At 39.3% G+C, this 10,925-nt stretch overlaps 2 protein-coding genes across 2 annotated transcripts; one reads left to right on the top strand and one right to left on the bottom strand.

The window, feature by feature from the left end:
- The first annotated feature begins 264 nt into the window (after nt 1-264).
- On the top strand, nt 265-5,621 carry nox1 (NADPH oxidase 1). Its single transcript, XM_020923394.2, has 13 exons — nt 265-545; nt 1,157-1,252; nt 1,340-1,450; nt 1,555-1,639; nt 2,063-2,208; nt 2,725-2,918; nt 3,015-3,138; nt 3,235-3,327; nt 3,420-3,661; nt 3,933-4,095; nt 4,292-4,438; nt 4,518-4,642; nt 4,750-5,621. The coding sequence occupies exons 1-13, from the start codon at nt 501-503 to the stop codon at nt 4,874-4,876; spliced, it is 1,698 nt and encodes a 565-aa protein (XP_020779053.1). The 5' UTR covers nt 265-500; the 3' UTR covers nt 4,877-5,621.
- Nucleotides 5,346-10,897, bottom strand: cstf2 (cleavage stimulation factor, 3' pre-RNA, subunit 2). The gene is made up of 13 exons (XM_020923395.2): nt 10,796-10,897; nt 10,005-10,083; nt 9,708-9,877; nt 9,502-9,638; nt 9,247-9,366; nt 9,041-9,163; nt 8,846-8,957; nt 6,645-6,744; nt 6,371-6,570; nt 6,097-6,221; nt 5,945-6,001; nt 5,601-5,739; nt 5,346-5,527 (listed from the first exon to the last, which is right to left on the bottom strand). The coding sequence occupies exons 1-12, from the start codon at nt 10,887-10,889 to the stop codon at nt 5,614-5,616; spliced, it is 1,443 nt and encodes a 480-aa protein (XP_020779054.1). The 5' UTR covers nt 10,890-10,897; the 3' UTR covers nt 5,346-5,527; nt 5,601-5,613.
- Between the last annotated feature and the right edge of the window lie 28 nt (nt 10,898-10,925).

The following is a 10,925-nucleotide window of genomic DNA, read 5'->3' as shown; positions in this document are numbered from 1 at the left end:
AAAAAATATTTCAATGTTGAAAAATATTGTTTTCTATTAATTTTCAAAATATAATCATCAAGCATAAAGCAGCATAAAACATTGACTGCTGTTTTATTTCAGTCTTCATATCTGATGAAAGTTGAGCAAATCAGTGAGCATACGTGTTTATCTAAGCTTAGTCAGTTCATAGTTAAGTACACTGATGGTAAGTTTAGTGACATGGTACAAGTTTATGCAATATGTTGATATTAGCATTTTAACCCTTGTCTGTCTGTTCACTACTCCTAACTTCCTCATTCCAGCAATAGTCCTGTTTCTCAACCCCAAGGTCGGAATGTAGTTCTACTTAAAATCTAAATGACAGCATCGTGGCTTTATTTCCGTGTGCCTGTTAATAATTGTGTGCGATTTAGTGTTCTTGAGACGGGCGGAGTTTTACCCGAACGATATAAATCACAAGTCCAGAGGCGCTGAAGATGCTTAGACTCTCGGAGCCTTGAGCTGTGGACGCCAGCAACATGGGGAACTGGATCATCAACAATGGACTCAGTGCATTCATACTGGTGAGTTTTGAGTGGCTCTTCGATATAAAGTTTAGTAAAGTTTAGGTACGCGTTGACGTATCCGAGGGAAATGTGTACTCTGCATTTGACCCATCCTTCAATGCCACTTGGGGGACCTGTCAGGAGCATCTTCAGATCTTGCGCTAGGCAAAGAAATCTCTGGGGTCGCCTCCAGACTATCAACGGCGGGCAGTTGCCCAAGTAGGAGTAAAAGTATAATTAGGCTAAGTATGTCTAGAGGTATTGAAGTAGGTACATTCTACCCGTAAGAATAAACGCAGATTTTGAGAATTGTTAATGGGTTAAAATGTAGTAGCGATTGACAAAGCCATTGAAATCTATTTTTTTCTGGTGAAATTCGTGGCTTTTTTTTTTTTTCTCTAAGATGGGACTTGAACTCAAAACCTTAAATCAGGATGTCACCATGAATGTGCTAAAATCATCGGCTATAGAAAGTACTTAATCACTAGTACTTAATTTTCAGTCCAGTCCAAAAATGCACCGACGTGTAAAGTGCCGATAATTTTATATCTTATAACAACTTTGAAATTGCATTGGATATTGGAATAAAATAAATAAATCAAGTATTTTTCTCCTTCTTTAACTTTAAGGTTGTGTGGATGGGCATCAACATCTTCCTCTTTCTTTGGTTTTACTTCTTTTATGACTTGGGAGATCAATTTTTCTACACCAGACATCTCTTAGGGGTGAGTGAAGGCTCTGCACCAATGAACACCTCACTATCTGACGGATATATATGTAGTGTCCACCAACTGTTCTTGTCTCTTTCACAGTCTGCTTTGGCTTGGGCCAGAGCTCCTGCTGCTGTCCTCAATTTTAACTGCATGCTGATCCTGCTCCCTGTGTGTAGGAACCTCCTGTCTCTGCTCCGCGGCTCTTTTGTGGTAAGAAACATATGAATGTTCCTTTTTTTTTTTTTGTGGCATGAATATTTTGTGCTTCCCCCTGATATTATCTATCTATCTTACATGATTATTTATTTTGTCAGTGTTGTGGAAGACCGATGCGACAGCAGCTTGACAAGAATTTAATTTTCCATAAGCTTGTTGCCTACATGATCGCACTGATGACAGGTGAGATATCCTTTACCTTTTAGTTCAAATTTATTAAAATTATTCATTACATTTATTATTAAAGATCAAAAAAGGTTTTATTAGGAATCCACTTGTGCAAAATACAATCTCTTTGTGTCAATCATCGTAATTGTTCAATTATTAAACCCCAAAATTACTGGAAAATGCATTTGTCAAACTTTTAAATAAGTTCTGCTCTTTATTAAAATTTTCAAAATAAGCATTCCTTTGTGGTAAGGTGATTCAGGAATGTAAATAATAGATTTTATATTATATTATATTTGCTGAGCACTTATTGCTCAATGGTGGGTTTTCCCTGACCTTATCACAGCATAATATAGATTAGCAACTTTCTTGTCTACTAAATGTGTATCCTCTCAAGTATAGCCAAACTCACCTTTTTGCCTCTCTTTTCCTTCCCAGCGGTTCACATGATCGCCCATTTACTGAACGTGGAGTGGCTCAACAACAGCAGACAGGGAGTTTATGATGAACTAAGCACGGCTCTGTCAAATCTGGAGGACACAGAGAATACAACTTATCTCAACCCAATTCGGAAAACTGACATTGTAAGTAGTTAACGTGTATTGTCATTTACAACCTCCACCTTATCTTTCAGTATGTAATAAAGATTGGATGTATTCTCCTAGGTAAGATTTGATTATTGGAAATGCATTTTAAATCTACACTATGTAACCTTCCTGGTGGAGATGTTTTTGCTTTGCCTAGAATTGTTCCACAGTATGGTATTAAACAAATCTCTATGGAAACAAGCAGATGATGACACCTGACTAAGCCACAGCTCAGATCTGTGATGACACAAGTCTGCTCTCAGTGAGAATGCATGTTTTTCCAGGTATTTTTTGAATCTCCTGGAATTTTATAAATGCACAAGAGATAAAATTAATGCCATTATGCAGACTATTCTAAGCAAAGCAATAATAGTATCTCCATGGAGACCACCAACATGGGGAGGTGCACTATGTAACTTTTCATGGAGATAATGTTTAAGTTTAAGTTAAAGTACACTTTATTGTCCCCGTAAAGGATAGTCATTTTTACATTACTGCCACGTCTTCTTCTAGGATCCACAACAGATTCCAACCTACTTTGTGTTCACAACCATTGCTGGCCTCACTGGGGTCATTATTACACTGTGTCTCATCCTCATCATCACTTCCTCAATGGAGGTGATCCGGCGAAGTTATTTCGAAGTCTTCTGGTACACGCATCACCTCTTTGTCATCTTCTTCGCTGGGCTGGTTTTCCATGGAGCTGGGTGAGTTTTTTTTTTTTTTTACAGTATATCCATCAGGCACGTTCATATTATAGCTTGGAAGGAGTTTCTTTGAATGTTACATTTATCTGCCTTCAGACGTATTGTGCGAAGCCAGCAGAAAACAGACCCACCTCATAATGTTACACACTGCAAAGACGATATAGACGACTGGGGAGAGGAAGAGTGTCCTATCCCCCAGTTCGCCGGAGGGTCTCCACAGGTTTGTCATAAAGGTCCAACATACAAGCATTTATATATTTATCGTTTTACATTTATATCACAATGCTGTAATATAAGAATCTTTTGACTTCTCTAGACTTGGAAGTGGGTTATTGGGCCCATGTTTTTGTATCTTTGTGAACGACTTCTTCGTTTTATTCGCTACACCCAGACTGTCACATACAGAAAGGTAACTAGTATTTTTGTGGGGTTTTAAGACATTAAACATGCATTTTTTGTATTGTTGTTATTTTAATATTGTACGTCCCTATTGTATTTCAGATTGTGATGAGACCTTCCAAAGTACTGGAGCTTCAACTGGTGAAAAATGGATTTAAAATGGAGGTGGGTCAGTACGTCTTCATCAACTGCCCGTCCATCTCACAGCTCGAGTGGCATCCTTTCACCATGACCTCTGCCCCCGAGGAGGACTTCTTCAGTGTGCACATCCGCTCGGCTGGAGACTGGACCAACAAACTCATCAACATCATGGAGCAGATGCCAGCGGGAGCCCAGGGACCCAAGTCAGTCCACATCACTTATCTGTTATTATCCAAAGATTTTGTTGTCTTTAAGTATTAGTAAGGCTCTGGGGTCGGACTACTTATAAGGGCGCTAGAGGAGCACATTACACTTACTTGTGTATTTCATCCAGTAACTTAGTTTGGTTTGCTAAATATCACTGCAAAATGCAACCTCGCTTCTGATTTATGTGATACTTTTAGTTGTTTCAGCTCAAATTAATAATATTATCTTTCATGATCATTACACTTACAAAACCATCTTCTTCTTTAGGCTCGGTGTGGATGGCCCATTTGGCACAGCCAGTGAGGATGTCTTTGACTATGAGGTTGCCATGTTGGTTGGTGCTGGGATTGGAGTGACTCCATTTGCCTCCATACTCAAATCTATCTGGTACAAGTTCAAACAGTCAGACCCAAAGCTGCGTACCAGAAAGGTTAAAACAATGATTTCATAATCCTGACCCATGTATCTGTTTCACAACACTGACACACCACTGCACTTGAAGCATGAACAAAACATGTCTTTGTTTTTGTATTATGTGCTTTCTCAATACACCCATGTCAAAGGGTGTGCTATCTATTTTGTAAAAGAACAATTGTTTGACAGTTTGCTTCTATTTCCTGGTGTAGATCTATTTCTACTGGCTGTGCCGGGAAACCTACGCCTTTGAATGGTTTGCCGACCTCCTCCAGGTGCTAGAGACAGAAATGGAGGAGAGAGGAATGGGTCATTTCCTCACTTACAAGCTCTACCTTACTGGGTGGGATCAAAGCCTGGTGCGTAGTTCAAAGAACAATTATTCATGTCTACTACAATTTGTGAGAATGTTATAATTTCCTTTGTATGTTTCTTAAGGCTGACTTCTTCAACATCAACTTTGATAAGGACACAGATGTGGTGACTGGGCTAAAACAAAAAACAAACATTGGCAGGCCCATCTGGGATAAAGAGTTTGAACAAGTTCGCAAAGAGAATCCCACGTAAGTAGCAATAGTTTTTGGTCTAATTTTTACATTCACTGCCCCTTAAGTCATATTTAGGCCAGTGTGCACAGCATAACAGGTTTAACATTTTCTACCGCCCTCAGGTCTGTGGTGGGAACATTCTTATGTGGCCCAGCAGCCCTGGCCAAAGTTTTAGAGAAGAACTGTGCCAAATTCTCTGATGTAGACCCTCGAAAGACAAAGTTTTACTTCAACAAAGAAAACTTCTGATTCTACCACCCTTTTACACTATTCATAAACAACAGACAATTGATGCCCTATGAATACAGTAGTAGTTTTTTCAAACTTCTATCTAGTGTCATCAGTCACTACAACACTCCCATGTCAACAGTGTACATGGATTATTTGAGCATAGGTAGTCACTAACCTATGATTAGGCTGGGTGTGGAAGAGCTTTTGACAGATTATGTAAGCAGTGGGTGATATTGCAATTTTTAAATGAATAAATCCCTGACTAGGTGTTTGTAATTGGTTAAATTTCAATGAAATTAACTAGACATAACGACGTCACTCAGAAAGTTTCCTTGGTATAAATAGTTTTGTAGTTTGATATTGTGTAAATACAATTTTCACTCAAGGTTAAACAAGGAAATGTCATCTTCAATGTTAAATTAACACCAGTACATAACATATCCATTGTTTGTTTGTTTGTTTTTTTATATTAAATGATAGCAAAATATGTGTTTTTATTTTTTATTGGGAAAAAAGTATTCTGTATTTGGAGAGGTCAATATTGATATACCATAAATTCACAAATGTTGGCTCTAGACAACTGTACAGAACAGACAGGTACAAACAAAATGTTTACAACAATCTTAATAAGCAAAAACTTTCTCAGAATGTTTCAGCAGGTTTCAGTGGCTGAAAAAAAATGTAAATAAAGTAAATGCTTTATAAATGTGGTGTATAACTATATTCATTAAACTTCATATACCTATATGGTATGATCAAGGTGCTCCACTGGCCGTCTTCTGAATCTGTTCCTTGAGGATGAGGATGCTCTGTCGCTGTTCTGGGGGCAGCATGGCGATCTGTTCTGGGGTGAGCTGCAGCACTTGCATAATGAGAGCAGCCTACAGACAATGGAGGAAAAACTATTCATTAACAATAAAAAAGGGTGAGGCACCACTGGAGCCAGTAAATAATGAATATTTCCTCCTCACAGGACATTACTGTAAAATGTTACAAGTTATTGGTTGTGAGCAGGACATGCAAGAAATGTAAACAAAATTTTGGCATGTGTATATTTGTAAATGTGTAGATTTGAGTGGCATTCACCTTTTCTTGGTCTTGAGAAGAGACAGGTCCCTGTCCAGGGCTAAAACCTCCTCCGGCCTAAGGGAAAAATAGCAGATGTATCATCAGTGTCTGGTTGTGATGGTTAACATATAAATGAAGATGAAGCCTATTTAGGCAGTAGCAGCCCTTACTGGTCTCACAGGTGGAGGAGCATTAGGACCCATATTGTGGGGAACAGGACCTGGCATTCCTCCAGCCATAGGAACCCTCTGATTACCCGCAGGCACGCGAGCATCCATAGCCCGGGGGTCACGACCTAGAGAAAGTTGACCAAAATAAGAGAAAAGTGAAAGATATTCCAAAGAAAGGTAAAACAATATGCACACTTATAATTTCCTTGTCATTATAAGACAAAGAACTTCTTGTTAGAAGAAGGGTATAATTCAAAATCAACTGCGCAACTACCTCTCGTCTCCATTGGAGGTCCACGAGGCTCCATCATTGGGGGCCCTCGGGGGTCACCCATCATATTTCGTGGTTCACCCATAGGAGGACCCCTCATGTCCATTGGAGGCCCTCTCATATCAGGAGGAGGTCCAGTACCCATCTGGCCCATGTGCACAGGGGGTGCTTGGAGTGGAGGTGGGGCTCCCATGTAACCTCGACTACATTGACACATTGAAGATATAGTTAGTGTAAAATGGATTGTCATTTGATAAACATTTGTTGCTCGTCTTACTTGGGATCAATCACCTCTCCAGTGACAGACAAGAGAGTTCCACCTCTGGGGTCATTGGGACCATCTCCTAAAAGACCTCTCGGGGGAATACCACCTGGTCCTGAAGGCAATAAAAATGTATTTCAACAGAACTCATATAGCTATCTAAAAGAGGGTACTACTACTAGATAGATCATCTATTAAAAAAATCTAAACTGTTAGAATTTGAATAGTTGTGCATGTCAATCAATCACAAGAAAACTCAACAAGCTCCAATAAGTTGCTAAAATGAACAAAACAAAAACTTCATGCGTTATCTTCCAAGCCATGGCAAAAGGTGATATTTCTGCTCTCTTAATTTGTCAGTCCTTCCTTTCTGTGCAATACTTGAAACCCAACCTACTCTACTCCAAGATCTTTGCAGGCAGGTCTGATGGATTTCAAACATATATTTCAATGTATTTCAATGTTTAGAAAAATCTTAGGCTAAAACTAGCTCAATCTTCAGCTTGGATCAGCTCCTACCATTTCTACTGCACTTTTTTGTACATTTTTAATTCACCACTGAAAAGGTTTCAATGGGACACCACACAGGCCTGCGTGTGGAAAGCACAAAACAGCACATAAGAAAGCACGTAGTCTTCAGAAAATGCAATCAAGTGTTTTTTGTCTTTTTCATTCAAAATACAAAGGAATATGCTTTTTTATATTTTGCAATTTGTATAAGCATAACGCACCAATGTAGAAGTTTATGGGCTAATTACTAGAAGACTGGCATCTGAAAGGCATTGACCGTGACTACCCTGAAAAGCTAGTTTACCTGATCAGCCAGAACTACACACTTTGACAAAACTTTACAAAAACATGTAGATCTGGAGCTGTCTCCTGTCTCCCTGGCGTGATTGACAGGTAGACTAACGAATCAGAGGCGCATACTCCATTTGCATCAAAAACTAACACGGCTGCTTACACGTGAAAAAACGTCATGGATTTTTACAGAAGCAACAATCGAATTTATCTCAGATAAAAGAATATTTTGCTCTGAATGATACAAGAGAAGACATCTTCCACATTTGAAACATGTGCTACAAATTAGCATCTGTGGTTAGACTGTCAAGTTTGGACAGAGGATTTTCACACACTATTGTCTGGTTCCAGTCCCTTCTGGATTCAAACAGAATGTAGAACAGACTGGTTGGTCAAGCAAAAAAAGACAGTAGATACAAGTGTTTTAAGATAAGTGTGTGCTTAGGCCAAGTCAACTGACATGTGTCCAGACCAGGATTGTACTTGTGTGTATGTTTCTACTGCAACTCAGCGTTAACTCCATTTATCAACAATGATGGGACAAACTACACCTGGACTGACTTTGGCATAAACCCAGTTTGACTATGTAAAACCCTTTCTTGAGGATACACAGCCATATCCTCTGAAAAAATGGTGTGGCTGTGAGCTTATGGATGGAAACATGCAAGATAAAATCAGCTAAGGACATTTAGTTGGTAAAACTCAACTTGAGCTGACATGTATTCATCCCTGCAACTGTCCTACTACCTCACAAGAGGTGAGGGATACAGTGATACCTTGTGGCCGCTCGATAGCAGCTGGGCTGGATGATCCCGTAGGGGAATGCTGTAGATTTCCTGAGCCAGCATTAAAAATGAGAAGAACAAAAGATACTGAAGAAGTAGCGAAGGAACAATTGGGGACGGAAGATCTGACATGCTTACAGATGTCTGCAGATGCCCTTGCTGTACAACTTTCTGTACAAGTAATTCTCTTATACACTTTCATAACAGATGGCCCTCCCTAACATGTGTGCTTACCGTAACGTCTTGGCATTGCATTACAATACTAGGGAGTTTTCCTGCGTTTAATATCTTAAAATTTCCTTCTTCAAATTATCCTCTCCTACTCCAAGAATCAACCATCAATCTCTTGTTTAGACGTGCTCTGCCCTCTGCTGGCCATTTTGACTTGTTTCCAAATTAAACCAGTGGAGAAACGGCTTTTCCAATAATGTAAATATTGTCAAATAATTTGTTAAATGTGCACTATGTAACTTTTCACACTGTGGAACATTCCAGGCAACATCTCCATGGTGAGAAGCAGATGACAGACAGAGCACCTTTAAACGTCAAAGGTTGTTAAATATGCAATGCTGTTCTCTAGGTGGAGAATCCACTTTGATGTATGAACAAAACCAAAAATGTAACAATCACCTGGAGGTCCGACAGGTGAAGGCCCTGGCCCAGGGCCAGGCATAGGTCCAGGAACCACACCCATATTAGGAGGCTGCATCATTTGAGGAGCTCCATTGACATGCATCCCAGGCTATTCATGCAACCACATATGGAAAACAATGTGTTATTATAGTGACATTTTATAAACAAATGTGTAAGACATTTTGCTCATACCACAGGCTGTGGCTGTGAGACTGGAGCATTGGGCTGGGCGGGAGGCGGGTTACCCACTGGTGTGGCCCCACTTTGTCCACTTGGAACAAGGGGTTGGACTGTAGTTTGACGATGAAGCATTTTCTACATATTAAAAAACAAACACTTACCATAAACCATAAAAGATTAAACATCTGCAAGACCAACTAAGATAGGTAGTAACTTACCAAAGCTATTTCAGGATCAACTATGCGCATAACAACTTGGGCCTGCAATAAAGCATAGGCCAACTGAGGATTCTGTAGCAGCATGTTTCTTGCCTCCTGTGGACTATTTTGCACACACAACTAAGAAAGAAAACAATAACATTAGACCTTCTCATAGGGCGTATGAAAAAGTAAAATGTAACAGCATAATAAACATTTTTCAGTGTCAAAAACAAGTGAACAAGTGTGTTGTTAAAAGAACAAAAACTGGTGTACCTTCATCTGTTTCATTAGTTCAAACATTTGTTCTGGTGGTAGACTGGCGACAGCTCTGCTAATGGATTCTGGGGCTTCTTCTGGCTGTACACTATCCCCATATGGAGACTCGATGATAGGAGCTCCTGTGCCCAGGCCTGTCCACATAAAAGGCAGTTAAATATGTGCAAGCTTTTAATCTTGGAATAATGATGAAGAACACCAACTTTTAAGCTCTTCTTTGTTTTTTTCACTTGCTGCATTGTCAACCCGAAGTGCGCGACCACTAAATTCTCTGCCATTCAAGTTGCGCATAGCACTGAGAGCAGTCTCCTGGTCCTGGTACTCACAGAAGCCATAACCCTTTGGCTTTCCTGTTTCTCTGTCATACACTAACCTGCAGAGTTGAAAACAAATATTTTTGTATTTAAATATGTATAACAATTTCTGTAGTAAATGCACCCAACCATACTGTAAAAACATTATATTACATCATCACAATCAGCAGATATGAGTAAACTTACCTGAAACTCACCACAAGTCCTACTTCAGAAAATATATCTTTCAGTTGTTCCTCTGTAGCTTCATATGGAATGTTTCCCACTAAAATTTACACACCATAAACACAATAAAATAAAATAAGAGACAAACAAGATTAGCTTGGTAAAGGTTAGTTTCAAAGTTATAATTTTACTTTAAATAAATACAGTTGGGCTCCATAGAAGGATAAAGCCACGATTCAGTGTCTCATAAAACCTAGTTGCCTTGATCAGTGTTTTCTCTAGCCATTTCTATAATATATACACTTGCAGTACCAAAATAGTGCCCTCTCCATACAATGTCACAAGTTTTACATTTTGAGCAATGTATAAATAACAAAATAACTAAAACCAACCACGGGTGTATGCTACCACAATGTCCACGGTACAATCAAGCAAATATCATTGCTTAAAACTATATGTGGATATGTACACATGATATTTGTTATTTATTGCCAATGAAAGAACACATGCATGGTGCATTCTGCATGGTGCATCCTGAGTGGCCGGGTTGAGGTAAACAGACCACCAGCTACACATAAATAATAAACTTAAATAGCAACATATGTCTACTTGTATTTTTTCTCAAATCCAGTTGTCTTTGAGGTTTCATCACAGCTGGTTAACAGTAAAGATTGTTTTCATCCACTAGCTAGAGCTTAGCTAAAGCTAAAGCAAGAGACCATTGTGTCACATGTGTTAGATTTTTTTTTTTTTTTTTAACGCAACATACATTGTAATGCATCAACATTGATAAAGCATCAACACTGACTTACCAAACACTGATCGAAGTGAACGATCAACAGCTGGGTCTCTTGCAGCAGCAGCTGCGGCGGCGGCTGCGGCGGCGGCGGCGCCTACGTTCGCCATTTTGACACAGAAATAAATGTTGCACCAGGAAACCCA

The sequence above is a fragment of the Boleophthalmus pectinirostris genome, unplaced genomic scaffold (genome assembly GCF_026225935.1).
Source record: "Boleophthalmus pectinirostris isolate CB_2022bp ecotype Guang Dong unplaced genomic scaffold, ASM2622593v1 HiC_scaffold_23, whole genome shotgun sequence".
NCBI classification, from domain to species: Eukaryota; Metazoa; Chordata; class Actinopteri; order Gobiiformes; family Gobiidae; genus Boleophthalmus; species Boleophthalmus pectinirostris.
This window is presented reverse-complemented; position numbering and strand designations above follow the sequence as displayed.